The 19594-nt window shown below is 33.4% G+C and overlaps 2 protein-coding genes across 2 annotated transcripts; one reads left to right on the top strand and one right to left on the bottom strand.

The window, feature by feature from the left end:
- The first annotated feature begins 1972 nt into the window (after window positions 1-1972).
- ERA1 (Prenyltransferase family protein) lies at window positions 1973-11721 on the top strand. Its single transcript, XM_086454058.1, has 14 exons — window positions 1973-2190; window positions 2296-2385; window positions 2738-2843; window positions 5613-5648; window positions 5788-5870; window positions 5960-6013; window positions 6817-6868; window positions 7942-8006; window positions 8723-8779; window positions 8981-9053; window positions 9771-9857; window positions 9938-10061; window positions 10254-10357; window positions 11276-11721. The coding sequence occupies exons 1-14, from the start codon at window positions 2072-2074 to the stop codon at window positions 11510-11512; spliced, it is 1287 nt and encodes a 428-aa protein (XP_086310184.1). The 5' UTR covers window positions 1973-2071; the 3' UTR covers window positions 11513-11721.
- Window positions 11722-12454: 733 nt separating this feature from the next.
- LOC147394843 (polyamine oxidase 1-like) lies at window positions 12455-17755 on the bottom strand. The gene is made up of 9 exons (XM_086454056.1): window positions 17569-17755; window positions 16845-17097; window positions 16603-16749; window positions 15285-15531; window positions 14293-14436; window positions 13503-13652; window positions 12908-13162; window positions 12733-12814; window positions 12455-12639 (listed from the first exon to the last, which is right to left on the bottom strand). Exons 1-9 carry the CDS (start codon window positions 17693-17695, stop codon window positions 12560-12562), a joined length of 1485 nt encoding a protein of 494 aa, XP_086310182.1. The 5' UTR covers window positions 17696-17755; the 3' UTR covers window positions 12455-12559.
- Window positions 17756-19594: the final 1839 nt, after the last annotated feature.

The following is a 19594-nucleotide window of genomic DNA, read 5'->3' as shown; positions in this document are numbered from 1 at the left end:
TAATCTTCTTTCTCTAGAGCCCTAAGTAAGTTTTTTCTTCCAACATCAACACAAATCTTTCGTTTGCTATATTAATATGAAGCTAATAAATTAGTTACTCATTCATGAGAGGAAGTCATTGGAAGAAAAATCATAACAAACATAAGATTTGTGTTGACATTGGAAGAAAAAACTTTTTTACTTAGGTCAAGAGATAGAGAAAGGAGATTGGATTGAAAGCACAAAAATTGAATTTAGGAGGAGAAAATTTTAGGTTAGGATTTTATAAAATAAAATTTTTTTTTCTTAAAAAAGTGAGGGAGAAGTAGAGGGGATCAAATTTCTATAAAAAGAAAATGAATATTCATTATTATGTGAAATAGGTAAAAAGAGAGGTTAAAATATGGGATTATCTGGCTTGTTAAGCATTTGGGCATTTTCATAACAAAAATCTTTGAAATAGCTTAAAACGTTGGACTGTCCCAAGCTTTAATATGTTTTCTGGAAATTTTGAAAAAAATATAAATTTTTTATTATAAATAGTTAAAAATTTAACACATTTTTAGTAATTTTCCCATTGGTTTATAATTGTATGACTTTATTTTTAGTAATGGTATCCTATTTTTGGTGGTGGAAATGAAAATTTTTTTTTCTAATAAAGATTAGAATTTTATTAAATAGGTTATACATGGGTTGGGTTTGATAAATTTTCATAATACCCTTACCTCAACATGGCACGAACACGACCCATTGCCACCTTTACCTGTGACTTCAAGAAGAATTTTTGTATATTTATGGAGGAAATTGCAGATTGGATTCAAATCGAAAATTGTTGATCCGATAAATTTTTTATTAACCCTAATACAATTCTATAAAATTTCAATCCAAATTCAATTAAAATATAGGGTATTTTAGAAACACCTCTTGTAAAAATGCAAGATTAGATTTACCCCTTAATCGTAAGTCAATATTATATTTTTCTTAATGATTTAACAATGAAAATTTTTCAAATTTTGATTTAGAAATTTAAGAATTTAAGTATTTAAAGAGTGTTTTGAAAAAACAAAATCAAAATTTTACTATTAAATCATCAAGAAAACGCAACATTGACACATGGTAAGAGTAAGCCTGATCTTATATTTTGCAAGGGGTAAATCTAATATCATCAATTTTTCATGGGGGGTGTTTCTAAAATACCCTTATATACATGTATTAAACTTGATCGATTTCTTGATTAATGTAAAATACAAAATCATACAGGTAAATTATATTAAATCTTATCGGATTGGATCGATTATGGATTGAGTGAACATTTGGTCGTATTAGAAATTTCTAAACTTTATTGATCCAATCGAACTGAATCCAGATCATATAGTAAAAAAAAATCATATTGGCATTGGTTTGGTATTGATCTAGTACCAATCTGATCGATTTTCATAAATTTCCATTGGTTTGGTGTAAATAAAATTTGATGTGTTAAGGGACGGACTAGTTGCACACCAATCTTTAAAAAGTTATTTATTTTAAATATTTATAACCTCTATTTTAACATACTGCTTGCACTTCAATACATAATCTTCTAGGGTTTAACATTTATTTTAACTTGTAGTTTTGTATTTTTTGCTCGTGTTCTTTGATTGATTTTTTTTGTGTTCTCTTTGATTCCAACTTAATTAAGGTAATGATTTTCTAATTTTTGTTTAGAAATTAATATGAATATGCATATTTCAAGGGAACATAACTTTGTAAACATGGTTCCGAAATGACAAAATAATTCTTGTAAAAATTACTGAATCAACAATAATTTTTGTGGGTATAAATAAGGAAAAATAAAAACAGAGTACAATATTAAAAAAAAGAATTTATTTTTGGAGTATAATCATCCAAGCAAAGAGGATTTTTTAAAGTGATGGAGTGCAATTGGTAATGAGTAGTGTGCAACTAGTCGGTCTTATGTATTAATAATAGCATCTCCTAGTTTTTTATTCATCAAGAGGAAGATACCCGCCATTCTTTCACATCATAGCATCAGTTACAACTCACAAGAGCGGGAGAAGGGAAAGTCTAACTCACTGTAACACTGAGTCGAACCATGGACTCGTCCAGTTCGAGTTCCACTATCACTCAACGGGAGCAATGGATGGTGGAGACGAAGGTCTCTGAGATCTACCAACTCTTCAGTTCTGTACCCCATCACGCCCAAACCCTAATGTAAGCTTCTTTACTGTTCTGTAATCTAGGGTTCCCATCCATCTTCTTTCTTCGATTTTTCGTTCTCTTATAACGGCTAGTTTTTTCTGATCTTATTGATGTTAGGTTGGAGCTTCAACTTGATGAACACATGGAGTTTTTAACCAAAGGTTTCAAACAACTTGCACCAAGCTTTTGTGTGTTGGAGCCAAGTATGTCTATTTAAATTTTTATTCTTGTTAGGGTTTGATCGAGAGGCTTGTAGTTAGTCTGTAATTTAAGGTCACAAATTCACAATGTTTTGGAATTAGGAGAAAAATTGCTTAACATGATCACTTAATTTTCGTTAGATGTTTCCAAAGAAACAACTTGTTCACTTTTAGTAAATTGAACTTCAACTAGTACGATTTATAATGCAAAATCTTAACTTTTGTAAATTGCAATCCATTGTTTTTATCTGTTGTGCATCATGTTTGGGTATTAGTGTTTCGATGTATGAAATTTTATTGGCATACTATGATTTGTACTAATTTTGATTTTGTTTACGCACAAAACCACTTGTTTGTAGTCGCCCTTGGCTTTGTTACTGGATACTTCACTCGATTGCTTTGTTGGGAGAATCCATTGACTGTGAACTGGAGAATAATGCTGTTGATTTTCTCAGTCGTTGTCAGGTTTGATGTTTCAACCAAATCCTGTTTCTTGTTTTATATTTTGATTTTCAGATTAGCTTTTTCTTCTTTTTGGGTGATGATTGCATTTGTGAACATTCTAGGAACTAGAAAGGGCTCTATTAATATCCATAAATATATTTTATATTAATATATATTGATATATTATTATTTTATATATATTTGTTAGGGATCTATTGATTTGATTATTTTTAAGATTTTGTTAGGGATCATTTAACTGATAAAAGTATCAACCTGGTCATACATATGTGGTAAGATTTTATCTTTCATCATTTAAGAATTGACAGTCATTCCTCTTTTCCTCGAGCATAACTCTATCCTATAGACAAATAGTTTAGAATGAATTAGTGCATCCGTGAAAAGATTGATTCATTCGGTTAGAAATGTGTTGGTTGTTGTGGAACCACTATGCTATTAGAATACGTCTCTTTCTTAAGTCGTGTGCAAAAGACTCGGTCCCTCATCAATGAGAATTATACTTTAGAATAACTCATGCAATTAGTGTGTTGCAGCGGCAATCACTGATAGCACATGCATTTGAGTGTTGAGAGGGGTCCTTTTACGTCTTGGCATTCAAGTAATGTCTCACTTTTTTGTATTAGATTTGAATTCTGTAATAGTGGCATTAGTTGTTAATTTAGCTCCCCATCAATGGGAGTTGTACTTTAGAATAGCCTGTGGAGTTTGTTCAATAAACTTGCTCAGTGGTCTCTGAGTCATTTGAAATGGTCCAATTTGACTCAGATGATCCAATTTGACCCGGATGAGTCAATCCATCCCAAGACCTATTTAGAAGTCAGGCAGATTTGATTAATATATATATATATATATTTATTTAAAAGGATGAATAGATGCTATATGCACTGAAAATGGTAAAATACATCTCATACCTCCAAATCCAAGGCGATTTGCCTGATTAAAACCGAATTCATCCGATTTTTGAAAATCCTAACTGGAATTCAATCAAAATTTAAATAATTCAATAAGGCCCTATTGCATGTTGGTATTCAAGAAACGAGCAGCTGTGTCACTTCTTTAGCTTGGATTTTGAATTCTAACATAGAGGCATCAGTCCCTTCTTTAACACTCTTCCTCTAACAAATATATATAAGAATCAGTTCAAGAATTATGCTAATTTTTTGAGTGTAGAGAGTTTTGATGTGCCATGGTTTTGATTAATGAGACTACCAACATAAACATAAAGTATTGTGGTTACCATGGTTCGAAATCTTGTTTAGTTTCGTAAGAAACGTTTCATTTTTTTCAACTCCCGAGACGAAACATACTTGAAACCAAAAAAATGCAAAGTTTCGGTGATTTTTCTGGAAAATTGGAGGAAAAAAAGGAAAGTGGGAGAGAGAAGGACAGAAAAAACCGAGAGAGGTAGGTTCCTGGGTGAGATCGTCAGAATTACATCACCAGATTATTGAGGTAACTTCTTTGTTTTCCTCTTCTTCCTCTTTTCTCCAATTTTTTTTCTCTTCTCTGGAAAAAACAATGGGACTATTGCTGCCAATTTCCTTCTCCGTAAGACTTGGGTTGTTTAGATAAAAAAACCCATATTTTCATAAATATTTGAGAAACCCTGTGATATCACAAACTGATGATATGCCCCTTGACCATAGTCTTCTATGAAACACTTTCTTTAGATGGTTAATTCAATGTTTCAAATGTATCCAATGTTTCGGTATTGTTTCGGTTTTTTGAAAAAATTGACACACTGAATTGAAATGAGATTTTAAACAATGGTGGCTACCGTATTTTGTGATTACAATGTTTTATGTCTTACTTTGTGAGTACTTGATATTTTAGTTTTCTCCAACATCTCATTACTTATTGAAACCTTTATTCTTTTTTTTTTTTTTTTTGATCAGTAAAACCTTTATTCTTATCAAGTTCATTGAGTATGCATTCCTATTCAAGAGATTAATTATATAATGCTTAGAAAAAGTTGTAAATGAAACTGTCGTAAAAATTAGATGAAGAATAAAGTATTATGTGCTTCTTATAAATAATGTGCTGGAAATGAAAGATATGAATTTTCAAGAAATGAACTTGCGATGAGCTTGTTGAAATTAACGCTTGCAAAAACACCGTTAAGATGTTGAATAGATTTAACAATGCAAAACTCATGAAAAAACGTTGCTGTCAAATAATGACAGATCATAATCTTTCCCCTTAGTAAATGATTTATCTCATAATCTCTCCCCTTAACAGGGCATTTTTGGAATTGGGGAGTTCAGTTTCCTGCTTGGTTGTATTCTGACTTCACTTTGATGAACTTTTGTGATTTGGTGTTTTATTGTTTGTTGACACTAGATCTTAGTGCTGTGTGATTTGAAAACATTGTTGTCAAATAATGGTCATACCATGGTTATTGGAGATGGAAGTGCAAATATTCGAATATTTTATATTTTTATTATATATGTAGAAAATTGTGATCCTTCATAAGATTTCATTCACGTTGTTGGTATGTTATTACGGATTGTTCTCAGATAAGCAGAACATAAAGATATTTGATGATGAAATTTTGTCCAACTATCTCTGAAACATTTAGGTTCACATGCCTGAGTTCCCAAGTCCAATAGCAACAAATATTTTCAAGTTGCTTCTTTACTTTTTGCCAAACAACAATATTTAACTGCAATACCTTAAATTGCATGACTTTAGTTGCCTTGGTGGGTGTATGAATTTCATGATTTGTTTATAATATTAATTTGCTAACTTGGGACTTCAATTGTATTGATACAGGACCCAGATGGTGGGTATGCTGGTGGGCCTGGACAGGCAAGTACCTATCCACTCGTGTGCAAGAAGATATCTCAAGCCATTATATTCGTTCACAAAATTTTGTTTGCCCCCCCCCCCCCCCCCCCTCCCCTTTTTTTTTTCTTTTGACTCTAAACTGATGTGCATTTATTCTCAGATGCCTCATCTGGCAACAACTTATGCTGCGGTGAATTCACTTATTACTTTGGGTGGAGAGAGGGCTTTGTCATCAATTAATAGGTGGTCAGTTTATACTAAATTGCATTTTTGAGTGATAGTTCTTCATGCTTTCTAGAAGTGAGTTGACATTATGATTTTCAATATTTCAGAGATAAACTGCACACGTTCCTGCTTCGAATGAAAGACCCTTTGGGGGGCTTCAGGTACAATATTATCTTCTTCTATGTGATTTGCGCCAGTTCATCACTTTCACATTGATGTCATTGATGGTGCCCTTGTTTTGAACACCCCAGACCTGTGTATTACTTATACATCTTCCCAATATTTTTTTATATTTTTTGGGATAGAAAAAACAAAGAAATAAATGAGTTCTCTCTTTTCCATGTGGCTGATGGGTCATGGATTGAAAGTTTATACAGAGAGGGGATGAAGCAGTTGAAAATGTGGATCTCTTTGGTCCCACCTCTGAGCTGTTCCATGTGAAAACCATGACTTAATCCTGAAATAGTGTTGGGTGTGAGTTGTGCTACTACCCAGAGGACTGATCCTTTAGAAGACTACATTGTCCTTCATTCCCATGAGTATACTTGGGCAACTTTTGTTTGTGTAGATCTTGTAGGGAATTCTCAAAATACTCGTAAATGCGATGGGAAGGACAACAAAACATGCTTAACTGAGTGACTTTTGTTATTTTTTTATTTTTTTATGTATGTCATGCATGAGTCCAGCTTAGGAGTGCAATCTTTAGACAATTATGTGCCTGATTCTGGTTATATTCCTGAGGCATGGTTAATCTTGGACTTGGTTGAGTTTTTTCTGAATTCAAATTTTTTTTTTTGACTTGGCTAAAAATTCGATTTTGACTCTTTCATCTTATCTGCTTGTAGACTAGTTCAATTTTTGGAGTCAGAATGTCACGTGTGTAAAAAAATCATTATAGGACTTGCTCTGATACTAGTTACTTGTGTACATATAATATAATACCAGTTAACCTTCTTTTTCCCAGAATGCATGATGCAGGTGAAATGGATGTCCGTGCCTGCTACACTGCTATTTCTGTAAGTTACACCTCTTTCTCTCTCTCTCTCTCTTTACATATATGTATAGGGAAGCGTTCGGAAGCCCTAAAGAGGGCCAGACCTTGTGCCAATTTTTTTTCAATATATGGGTTAGAAGTTTCAGAATGCGCTGATTTTTGTGAGAATGATCTCTGCCCATTCTGAAACTTCTAACCCCAGTTTACAGGTTGAAGAATCGTGGACCGTCAAAATCAAGCATATTGTTGATTGTTACAGGCTTCACCGAATGTGTTGTGTTGGTTTATGATAGAGCTGTCAATGAACCGGGTTTAGATCGGATTGCTACTAAAGTGGTTCCGATCTGATAAGAAATTTATTAGACCTAGACCCGATATGGACCCAATACATGGTTGATCCAAAACTGATCCAATAAACTATCAAATTGGGTCTTTGTCAGAACCCAATCCTTGATCCAGACTCTGACTTATTGGATCAGATTTAATTGCATTTCTGATCTGATCCAATCCATTGACAACCCTGGTTGATGAGAATAGAGAAAGGCTGAGTTTAAAATTTGAAATATGGAGAGATGCCTTGCCAGCAAGGTTTTAAAATAAGTCAAAGATAAAGTATATGGACTGCAACTTTAATGAGTTCTTATGTCCATACTGAGATGAGGTATTTGGTAGGAGATACTCCTAGTGACCATTTTCCCTATCTTGGTCCATAACTATGATGTGATTGGCCAATAAAAAATCGTTGAGATTGGGGAAGATACTTTTCGTGGAATTAGGCTGGTATGGGTGGCCAGATTGGATACATGCTTCTGAAGTTGTATGTTATTTGATGCATTTCAATTTGGATTAATGAGAAATTTTATCGATAAAAAAAAAATTAATGAAAAATTTTATAAGACAAAATCAGGCCAGCTCGATGCAGTCTACCTTTAATAAATGGAAAATCTAATAAAGTCTCAAGTTCTGTATCTGTCATGCTTAGGATATACTTTTTGTTGGCCTCTTAGTTCATCAATTATCTAGTAATATGCTTCTCAGCCAATTTTCTTATCATATTTTCTGATCTTAGAAATGACTCTTTCTTTTTTCAACCAGGTTGCAAGTGTTTTGAACATTTTGGATGATGAGCTAGTACAAAATGTTGGAAGTTATATCTTGAGGTTGGTCGCAAGTAGTTTGTGCTTTAAATTACTTGTTTTTATTCAGATTACATTTTATAGTTGTTACATGTGCCATGTAATATGTTCTTCCTTGTTTTATTGCTTAGGCCATCCAAAATATTACTGGCACGCTTTGTTATTTGTTCCTTTCTTTTACACTAATCATCCAGAGACATGTTCATCGAATATTGCCCTTGTTTTAGTGCAGTCCCCCCCTCCCTCTTTTTATTTTTTATTTTATTTTATCAAGCAAAGGAGCAAAGGAAAATGGTGTGGTAGAGACAAACTATATCATGCAATTTCTGAATGAAAGTTTTGTTACCTAGAGATTCAAAATATGAGACATGGCTTTAGACAGAATTGAATCGGGGAACAAGATTCATTCAGCCAGTGCCAAATTTTGGGCCAAGTCTTTGATGATGTGTGATTCCAAAATAAGCCAAATTGATGCTTGGTAGAAATATAATAGATTCTTTACTTTTGATTATGATTTTTTATTATAAAATAATTTATTAAAATACAGTTCTGTCCCGGCACAATATTTGCAAGTTCTATGGGCTTTGGGCTTTCACTCGGTTACTTTCACATCCAAAATTAGTGGCGTCAAGTAAATTCTTTCATTTCATATGCATATTGACATGACTAGATATCCTGCATTTATTCTCTTATACATAGAAATAGTCAAGTGATTTTACTCAATTATGTCTTTCTTCCAGCTGCCAGACATACGAAGGTGGTATTGCTGGTGAGCCTGGTTCCGAAGCTCATGGTGGGTATGTTTCTCCTCTTTTCTGAAGTTCCACTTCAAACCTCATTTTATTTGTATTTTGTTTTCTTTTTCTGAGGATGTCTTTCTTGTTTAGAAACTCCTTAGGTTGCCTTTTCTTTGTAAGCTGATTACACTCTGCTTCCTTTATTTTTCCTTCCTTATTTCTTTCACAATAGCTTGTGAACCTGATCTTTTGTTTCAATAGGTACACGTTTTGTGGGGTGGCCACAATGATTCTGATCAATGAGGCTGATCGGTTGGACTTGCCTAGTCTAATTGTAAGACAATACTTATCTGTGTATGGTGCTTTTGTTTGAAGCTGTTCTCACTATGTGCCTTAATATAGGACACTTGAATAGTATATTTTAAATGAAACAGTCGAACACCAGGAAGTTCTTATTACTCCTTCATCCCCATTCCATATCTTTCACAAACTCATGCTCACGCCCCAATTGCCACAACCATGATTACTGCAGCCTCCAAACACAACTTTACACTGGAAATCTATCGTTCAATCAATCTAAGGTGAAGCAGCCAGTTAAGTAGAAATTGTTGAAGACTTATTATGCTAGGGGTGTCAATGGACCGGTTTGTCTGGGCTTTGAGTCAAGGTGTCCAAACGAGAGCTGTTTTATCAGTGTTTTTGGAAATGGTGTGGGTTGTTTTGTCCAAGAGATTGGAGCATGACCCATGTATGAAGTTTGTAGAATTTACCAAGGGAAACATTCTCTTAGTGGAACTTTTTTTAACAGTATGATGTTAGAGGTATTTTGCTATTTGCATGCATCTTTACAAAGGTATTTTACTCTTTTTTTTCTTTTTTTCACTCGATGCATGGTTTCAAGTAAAAATTTATGGGGCAAAGTATTTGTCAACAAGGACATCGATCAACTAAGACAATTATTGTGCATCTCTCGAACAAAAGCATGTATTTCATGATCATGTAATATACCATAATTGTTTATTTTCAGTTTCTTTTTTTGTTTTATGTCTAGGACTGGGTGGCATTTCGTCAAGGAGTAGAGTGTGGATTTCAGGGGAGAACAAATAAACTTGTTGATGGTTGCTATTCCTTTTGGCAGGTAATATTTTTCACCTTCTTCATGCATGTTACCTTTTAAATCTCTGTAAAATTGTGAACAAATATAGAAGAATGTCATAGGGAGGCGTTTTTGCATTACTACAAAGGTTACCGTCAATCCTTGATAAACAATTGAAGTTGTCTAATGGCGAAGGACAGCAGAGAAAAGGGGCATCATCTAGTTCCGAAAGAGAAAATTTTCTAGGTGAGAGTTTGCGTCAAACTATTGAGACTTATTATTTTAAACATGAAAGTATTTTGTGCAGGATTCCTTGTGTCACATTTTTGTCTAGATCTCTTATTTCTTCTCTTTTATATGTTTCATTTGAATGTGTTCCCAAGGTTCCAGTTAACAATTTCTTTTGGCACATATTTTCTTTGGTGGCTTGTGATCCAGGCAAACGTTCAGATATTGGTTTCAACTTCCTAAAAGAACGCGCAGAATTGGGCCCTCTATTCCACAGCATTGCCTTGCAGCAATATATACTCTTATGTTCTCAGGTATTTACTTGATTTTGAAATTCACTTATATTGAACTTTACTTGATTTCTTCCCTTCTTGGTAATTAATGATGATTTGTTGGGTTAGTTTACAAGAGGATATACAAATTAGGGGTTCCTTCGTTTAGGATCAGATTTCGTTTATCTATTAAAATATTTCATCAAACAAAGTTGTATGTGGCAATCCTTCCACACACACCCCCCACCCACCACCCACCAAAATGAAATAAAATAAGAGAGCTGCTATTGGCACCCCAACTTTTACTTATTACACTCCAATTTCTTAAATTATTTATCACATCCCAATTAAAGATTAAAACACACTCTTCAAACATTACAAAGGTTTGGCTCAAATTATAATCTCAATATTACAAAACATTATAACACGCAGTTCAAACAATTTCAGTAGTTGTTTACAACTATGATTAGGCTCGTATAAATCCTAAACCCAAAAAATATAAATCTGGAAGAAAAATAAAGAGAGCTTCTATTGGCACCCCAACTTTTACTTATTCTCAACATTCACTTATTTTCTTTATTTTGAAGTGGGTGTAAATAAGTAAAAGTTGGGGGTGCAATAGCCATTCTATTAAAAACCATCAACCCAACCCCACCTTTAATTAAGAATGGGTTCATATTGATCTGGACTGACCAATCGACTGACTCCTTGGATTGACACAGTTGAGAATTTGTATCAATTGGATGGCATTAACCTTTTAATTGATTGGATTCTTCTGGACAGTAAACAAACTTGCAAATTATTATTTTTCCATTACAATTGATTGGTCTGGGTTTGTGGCAACCCACCCATTTTTGAATGAAGATGTTTTGTTCACTCTTCTTCTATATGTAAGATTACATACAATTCTTTTTTTTTTTTTTTGTGAGAGAAAGGTATGAGATAAATTGGTTAATGCAGGTACAGCAAGGAGGGTTCAGGGACAAGCCTGGGAAGTATAGGGACTACTACCACACATGTTATTGTCTCAGTGGGCTCTCAGTATGTCAGCATAGCTTGTCTGAGGAAGCTGATTCTTCACCTTCGCCCCAGGCATTATTTGGTCCGTATTCCAACCTTCTGGAGCCGATCCATCCCCTGTTCAATGTTGTCTTAGATAGGTACTACGAGGCTCGTGATTTCTTCTCGGGATGTTGAGCACTCGAGTGTCATCTTCATTTCTCCTTCGAAGGCCACATACGAAAAGCTAGTCCTAAAGCCGATGCATAATCCAAAGCAACTTTTTTATTTTTATTTTTTTATCTGTAAATCCAAATAATCCTTGGAATGTGTTTATTACATTTTGTTCTATATTTATCTGTAATACTCGAGCGAACTCAATGTAGTAACTATCACTTCTTTGCTGATGTTGGGGGCTCATCTGATATAGTGAGAATATCCAAGAACATTCGAAAATATGTTTTTTCCAACTCTACTACCCACGTCTCTACCTATTTATAGAGAATTTTGATGATTAGATGTGTTGCCAAAAAGTATAAAATACCATTGAAGTCACTAATTCCGAACAACCTAGATTAAAGATGTAAAATTTAAAAATTTTACAAACTTAATTAAACCTAACTACCTACATTGAAAAACAACAAACTAGACATTAATCACGTACTTTTGAAAATAAAAACATCCAATAATTCTCAATGCTTCACCAATGTTCAAGTACACTTATTTGTTGACTAGCCATTGACCTTTGTCAATTTGATGATCAAGCTGTGTTTCAAATCTCGATCATTAATAAAGAGTTACGAGTCAAATGAATGTTGATCGGGTGCTAATAATTCATCTATTGGTGGAGCAACTTCATGGGCTTGATTGAGGTCTCGTGATGGATACATATCTTAATTTTGATTTTGAGCTTCATCACCATCTCATGGTCTACTACAGTTAACGGAAATACCCCTATACATATGTAATACGAATTTTGGTCGGATCATTTTTATTGGATCCAAGATTTAAACAGAGAGGTTGGTTCTTAGTTCTAAGAAGTTGGTCTAAACCACCTCCCTGAATATGAATGTAAGACACATATTGAACTTTTTCCAATTACCAGAATCAAGAAGATCAAGTAAAAATATTATGGACCTCAAAAACAAACATTGGTTATTCAATCTTCTCCATAACAAGGGGTAAGATCACTCTTCATCGTTCAAAATACATAACACGACACATAGGTGCAATTGAAACAACATTTTAAGTCCCTTTAGGCTTGACTTCGAACTTGCACATTCTTTTCTTGATACACCCTAACATCATGTTTGCAGAATCAATTCCTGAAAAAAAGAAAGAAAAACACAAGCATTAAAGCTATATTTCGCGTAACTTTTGCTTATATATCAATGGATCTGAAGGCGATGAAGACAAACCTGAGAGATAGGCTCCATGTAGAAAACCAGTATAGAGTGCGCTCGTGTGTTCGCCCGTGAAGTAAACCTTCCCAACAGGTGCCTATAAACCAAAAAATAAATAAAAAATTTAGAGAACTTCGTAGAGGGTCAATTAGGGAGTTATTGTTCTAGAAACATGAGATATGAGAATTACCTTTAATTGATCATACTCATATTGATCGACCCCAATCGGCCAATTTGAGTATGTGCCTTTGTAGAATCTATTTGACAACCATTTGGGGACAAGTATGTCGGTGGCCTCGGGGACATTCTTTCCGAACATATTACATAGTACCTCCATGATCTCCGCCTTGGTCTCAGAATCCGGTTGTTGTTCTATTCTTCTCGACTCCTCGTCTGTTACCGTTACCATAAGGACATTGGATCCAGGATATTCATGCTCAAATTGCTGTGGTCCATAACAATAAATCTAGAAGCTATTAGAAAACGTGACGTTTTGTATATATATATATATATATATATTTTTGTTTTCTCAAATTGATGCTATATGTCTCCATCTATTATTGAATTTTAAATGTATCATTATACATACATTTGAATTCAATTATAAAAGATGTAGTTCTAGAAAGAGTGGAATGAAGGAACATTATTAATTAATTTAGCAGACCCAAATCTTTTGGATAAAGCATTGTTGTTGTTATTGTTGTCAATTGTACATTTAAAATTCAAATATGAAACCATCAACAAAATCGATCAAAGAAAAATAATAAATATGGCAATCGAATTACCTGCCAATATGTGTAGTATCCGCGCTTATCGTGGGCATACAAGAAAAATTGTGTACCATTGCCCGTAGGCCAGAATCTGTGGGGAAACTTGAGGAATATCTTGGTGTAAATGGCCATATCAAATTCATACAAGGCCAGGATTTTCCAAGACTGTTCACATTAAAAGAAAGAGGAATAAAAGAATTAATATTAAAACCAGATATATTTTAAAAATATTTATATAAAAATTTAATATTATATATTTAAAAAAGTATTCACATAAAATCTCATAAATGGATAATTTGTACCCACGATCGACCTTAATGTACATAATTGTAACTTCATACTCACAAAAGAAAAACAAATAAAATTTATAATAAAAAATAAAAAAAACCATACACACACACACACATCATTTTTCGATGAAAGTACTAAAATACCTTTTTTCTAAATGCTGGTTTGGTAATTTTTTTTGCCCATTTCAGTATTTTGACCTTTACATAAATGGTATTTTTTAAAGTTTGGACTAAAACTTGGTCATTCATTCCCTCAAAACCAAAAGGTTGTAAAAGTATTTTTACAATTTAGTCGATAAAAATTTATTTGTTTTCATAATTACTATATATTTCTTTTTATAAGGTAAATATTTTGAAATCTGTATATGGTTACGTAATTTATAATAAATAAATAAAAAAACTCATATCCATCTGTGTAAAACAACAATGAAAATTAGTCAATTTTGATGAATTGAAAGTGTATTTCAACATGTTTATATATGTAAATATGGTTAATGAAGGAAGATAAGACTAACCGGCAGATCAGGCTGGAAATCGATTAGATTGGACTGGAGGACACCAATGCTGACGGAGACAATCACGTACTCGGCTCTGTAGACTAAACCATCTTCTGTTTTAACTATCACTCCGCTCGGTGAGTAACGTATCTCCCTTACAACCTAATAGCAACATGTACGTGAGAATTGCATGAACTCTTCTTTCATGCATGCAATTGCAATGTGAATTTGCCATAACTGTAAACTTTTATGTTATATGTTATGGATAAAAAATTAGTGATCATTCATGTGTCATCTTGAGATATTTACAAGTCGAAACCCTCAACTTATTAGTTAAGATGAGTTGTAAAATGAGTTCCCGACCTAATTCTTCACAATGGGTATCACCTAAGTATGAAATTGAAAAATATTTTACTTACAGAAAAATCAATTCAGAATTTCATAAAATACCGAACCAATCATTCACACAAACCCATATGGAGGAAATCCGTAATTTACAAAACTACCTACCTTAGGCTTCCTACGACAAGCCAATTGGGATTATGTGAAATACTAAATTGACTTTCATGTGAGCTAAAAAACTCTCAACGAAATTAGAAGGGATTAACACACCAATGTGAGTTCATAGCCCAAATTACAAAATATCTTATTGTCCCAATAAAATTAAGGGTATTTTAGAATCACTACTGGTTAAATTGGTGATATTAGGTTTACCCCCTTGCAAAAATGCAAGATTAGGTTTAACTTTGATCGTAAGTCAATGTTGTCTTTTCTTAATGATTTAACAAATGAAATTATGAATTTTTTTTTTTTCAAATTTTGGTTTAGTAATTTTAGTATTTGAAGAGCATTTTGTAAAAAAAATAAAAATTTCAATGTTAAATCATTAAAAAAAAACTCAACGTTGACTCAAGATAAGGGGGTAAACCTAATATCACCAATTTAACTGGGGGGGGGGTATTTTTAAAATACCCTAAAATTAATAAATGATATATAATAAGCTACTTCACCTGATTAAGCTTCAGTCTAGGATCTGTAATTACTCCAGCTTCATTAGTTTTAAGAAACTGACTTGCTACATAGTGAACAACAGTCTCATAACCCCTTGGGTCCGCCACAAAGTAGCTGTCTTCTCCAAAATTAGCAAATGTTGGCAATGGCAATGTGTTACGCAGACTCTGTATCCGCGGTGGCTCTGCAGACTCAAAATCATATTTGGAGTAATCGATCGCCATCTCAAGTGGCGTCGATGGAACTCTGCAAGATTTAACTCATCAAAATGCAATCCAACTCTTTTTTTTTAAAAAAAACTCTAAAAGCCACTTAGATGATCAAAATGTAAGAAGTATGATCATCAGTGGGCCCACCAGATGATCAAATTGATAAAATGCTTACTTATCTACCCATTTGTTTCCCACAATAATGCATATATACAGTAAAAACAATTATTTTCATTTCTTGTTTTACGAGAAACTAGACTTCTTGTCTCCTATTGTGGGTCCAGAGACCCATTAATGTTTTGTCCATTCTGCAATAATAAATTGACCCTACAGATTATTGGGTGGGAAAATATTCCTCAACCGGACCCTACAATAGAAATCATATTGCTCCAGCTCTCTTTTGCACATTTTCACATGTTTTTTTGACCTTTTTAGGAAATCAATAATTTAAGGTCCAGAATTACTATTGCCACACCAACTTTTACTAAGGACACACCAATTCTTATAAATCATCGAATAATTGCACACAGTTGGTGTGCCGTTAGTAAAAACTGGTGTGGCAATAGCAACTATCTAGTTTTTAATTATCAAATTTGATTATATACATCAGTCCTTCACCTGGAAAGTTTTCCTTAGAGGTTATATAACACCATACCAACCTTTATTTGTTTATGTTTTTATAATAAATCAATTAATATTTAATAAAATTACCAAGTTTACATTATAAAAGTGTATTTAAAAAAAAAAAAAACTTTTCCTAATAAACACAAAAATATATTTTTCAAAATTTGTTGACTAAGGATTAAATTGCCCATTGAATTTTTTTTTAATAAATCTTGATTTTTTTTTTTCTTTAAAAAATTAGAGATTTTGTCACTATTGATGAGGATAACCATTCTATTCTTTAAATGATTGCACCTGTTTCATTTTAATCTTCTATCGAGAAGCTCTTCCATTTCTTTTCTTTTTTCTACTCAAGTTATAAAAACTCATTTTTTTATTATTAAAAAATGAGGTTGGTGTGGGACTGTTACCTCTCTTTTTCTTTCTAATATTAAGAATGTTCACAGTGCAATATCAATTTTAAATGCAAAAGGAGGAGCTTAACTTGTTCATAAGGCGTTGAGAGGTTAAGATGGAGATGTCATTAAGCTTCTTTGCAGCCAAAGACAATGAAACGTTGGTGCTGAACTCCTCGAGCTTATCGGCCATTTCGTAAGCTGCATGAGCTTCCTCTTCCTTGTAAAGTCCACCACTGTAAATACATACAAAAAGAACACAATTACTTCCTCATGAGCTTAAATTTACAATTTTAAATTAATGGGTGCAACTATAGTGTATGATACATACAATTGTTGATATATGTTAGAAGAAATGTTCTCCCAATCAGAGTAAAAGGTCTTGAGCTTTAGCTTTTTGACTATTGGCCATATGGGATTTATATTAGAAGAAGATCCAACTCCTTCTACCCAGTTGGCTCCAAGCTCTACTGATATCCCAGCAAAGTTGGTTTTCTTAACACGGCCACCAATCCGATCTGTTGCTTCTAGTATCAAGATATCCTTTATTCCTGAATCCGAAAGTGTCTTTCCCGCTGATAATCCTGATAATTAAATCCATGATATAAATGATGAGTAAGTTTAAAATGTTATGTATTATATTGATGTTGTGGCTTTTGTACAAGAAATAAGGTCTATAATGTCGGCCAGGAGAAATCCGGATGCCCAACGTGTTGGAGGAGATGAGATTCACGTATGGATGAGACGATTAAAACCCAAAAAATGGATTGTGGCAGCGACACACAAGGCAAGGTAGAGAAGATGGACGGAGATGTCAGTTTGCTAAGTTGATTAAAGTTTGCAAGTGTTGATGCCACAACTTGGGTTGAAAAAACTGGCCTTCACCCACTAATTATTGACCATTAATCTCGTTTGCCTATATTTTGAAAGAAAAAAAAAACTCAAAAGTAATGTATCATCTGCGGCCATATGGTATAAATACATCACTCAAAGATAATGGCTTTTATAACCAAAAAATCTTACCTAAACTAAAAAAAAAAAAGTCCAATACCTACCCGACATTCCGGCTCCGATGATTATGACAGTCGGAGTACGCTTCAAAGCGTGGGACTCAAGTAACAGGGCTGCGATCACCAAGACAGTGACAAGGATTACTAGGGTTACTCTCTCCATAGTCACCATTTTTTTCCTTCTCTATATCTCATCATCCCTAACCCCCAACACTTATTTATAATGTGATGGTTCATATGCTTTTACCACAGCGGGTCTTTTCACGAGGAAATATTTTATTCCATTTATGCTTTAAAACGCTCACTCTGCTTCTCTTTTATGTATTTTATTACAAAAGTAAATAAAAAATTAGCTCATATACATACACCAACCAAGTATTTGGATAACTTGCTAGGGTTAAGAAAGCTTGTCAATTTTAAAAAATATTTAAAATAAACATTTTTTTGTTAGAGTATATGATGCATCATATTATGATACATGAGATACATTGTATTATATCAATGTATCTCATATCAAAATAAAGACCTATTTTGATATCATTATAAATTTGGAGGTCCAATTCAAAACCAATTGACGATGAGTGGAGAGACCCAAGATCAAACATGCTGATCAAATAGAAGAAAAAATTAATTAGTTTGATACAATTATTTAACTTAATAAACTCAATAAATGATAAATTCTTCTCCATTATTTAAGGTAGCCTGAAGTGTGTGTTCGTAATATCATCCAATGCATCGATGTTGCCAAATAGTGCCACGTGGCACCATTGATCCCTCCAAAAGTAAGCCCTGCAAGTGAATCTAACCATTGGATTTGAGTATTTTTACCAAGAATTATAGTTTGTATGCATGTGTGTGTGATCAAGACTTGTTGAAGTCCAAGATGATTGAGATGCTCAAATCTAGTGGATTGAGTCATCCGTCACTCTTTATCTTTTTTTGATATCGTGGGGGTATCCCTAGGCCTATTGAGATGGGACTAATCCTTACGATCACAAGTCTTGATTTCACAAAATTTTCCTAACGTGCAACATAGTAGACAGGAGTGTTGGACTTTTTGGAGCCTAGTTATGTTTGATCCGATTGACGATCTGACCCAACCTGAATAATGTTTAAGTGGTGTTTTGATGGGATATTTTCTGAGGCTTAGTCCATGGAGTGGAGGCTTGGGCCGATATATAAAAGTCATTTTTGATGATTAGGATTTTTTAAGGTTTTGATTGTCGTTTTTGAGACTTGAGCTGTACTTTGTAATTCTTCTCGATAATAGTGAAATCCCTGTAACTCCGTTAACGTAGGCAAAATGTCGAACCACGTAAATATTGTCTTGTGCGTGTGATTACTTTCTTTTTCAAAGTGTGTTTTGAAAAATAAAAATTTATTTTTTCATGCCGATGGGACCCTAAAATTGACATCGTTTTCATTTTTGACGATTATTCGACCTTTTGGACTCCAAAAATAATAAGTAAATAATCCATTTTTAAAATTTTTTTTGTTACGAACCCAATGGTATGATCAAATCTTAACAATTCTTTTTCTACCAAAAAGTCATTATTTTAGCCTAGTCCGACTCGATAACCGAGGATTTTGCTATTTTTATGTTCGAATTCGCATTTGAGTGTGTTTACAGGCTAAAGTATATTTTTCGATAATTTTAAATCCAATGGTAAGATTAGATTTCATTAAAAATAATCAGAAAAAGATCCTAAAGTTTTATCGTAAGTCTTACTTTCAGGATTTTCTCAAACGTCCACTATTTATTTTTTTTCGAGATACAAATCGAATACTTATTTTACAAAAAGTGTAGCCATGTGATAAACAAGGACATATATTTATGGTTTTGTAAACGCGATTGATGTGACAAGGCCACATAATCGCAAAATCTTTTTTCCTGTGTATCTCGAAGGAAAAGATCAATGATTTTGTGGCAAGGGCACGTCAACCACGTATGATTTACCACATGCATTCATAACAACTCTTTTGTGAAGGGAGCACATAAAAAACGAGTCACATTATCACGACTCGAATAAAAGACCCTTTCACGAAGATCTCCCTGAGTTTTTCTAGCAAG

Source organism: Akebia trifoliata, chromosome 9 (assembly GCF_017979445.1).
Source record: "Akebia trifoliata isolate Shusen 1 chromosome 9, ASM1797944v1, whole genome shotgun sequence".
In the NCBI taxonomy this organism is placed as follows: domain Eukaryota; kingdom Viridiplantae; phylum Streptophyta; class Magnoliopsida; order Ranunculales; family Lardizabalaceae; genus Akebia; species Akebia trifoliata.
This window is presented reverse-complemented; position numbering and strand designations above follow the sequence as displayed.

Excerpts from the sequence above, each read along its gene's own strand:
- ERA1 (XM_086454058.1), top strand. The coding sequence starts at position 2,072 with ATGGACTCGTCCAGTTCGAGTTCCACTATCACTCAACGGGAGCAATGG. Across the intron at positions 6,869-7,941 it reads CCTGCTACACTGCTATTTCT|GTTGCAAGTGTTTTGAACAT; the intron begins GTAAGTTACACC and ends TTTTTCAACCAG. Across the intron at positions 8,780-8,980 it reads GGTTCCGAAGCTCATGGTGG|GTACACGTTTTGTGGGGTGG; the intron begins GTATGTTTCTCC and ends TTGTTTCAATAG.
- LOC147394843 (XM_086454056.1), bottom strand. The coding sequence starts at position 17,695 with ATGGTGACTATGGAGAGAGTAACCCTAGTAATCCTTGTCACTGTCTTG. Across the intron at positions 17,098-17,568 it reads CATCGGAGCCGGAATGTCGG|GATTATCAGCGGGAAAGACA; the intron begins GTAGGTATTGGA and ends TTTAATTATCAG. Across the intron at positions 13,163-13,502 it reads GATACTACACATATTGGCAG|CAATTTGAGCATGAATATCC; the intron begins GTAATTCGATTG and ends TATGGACCACAG.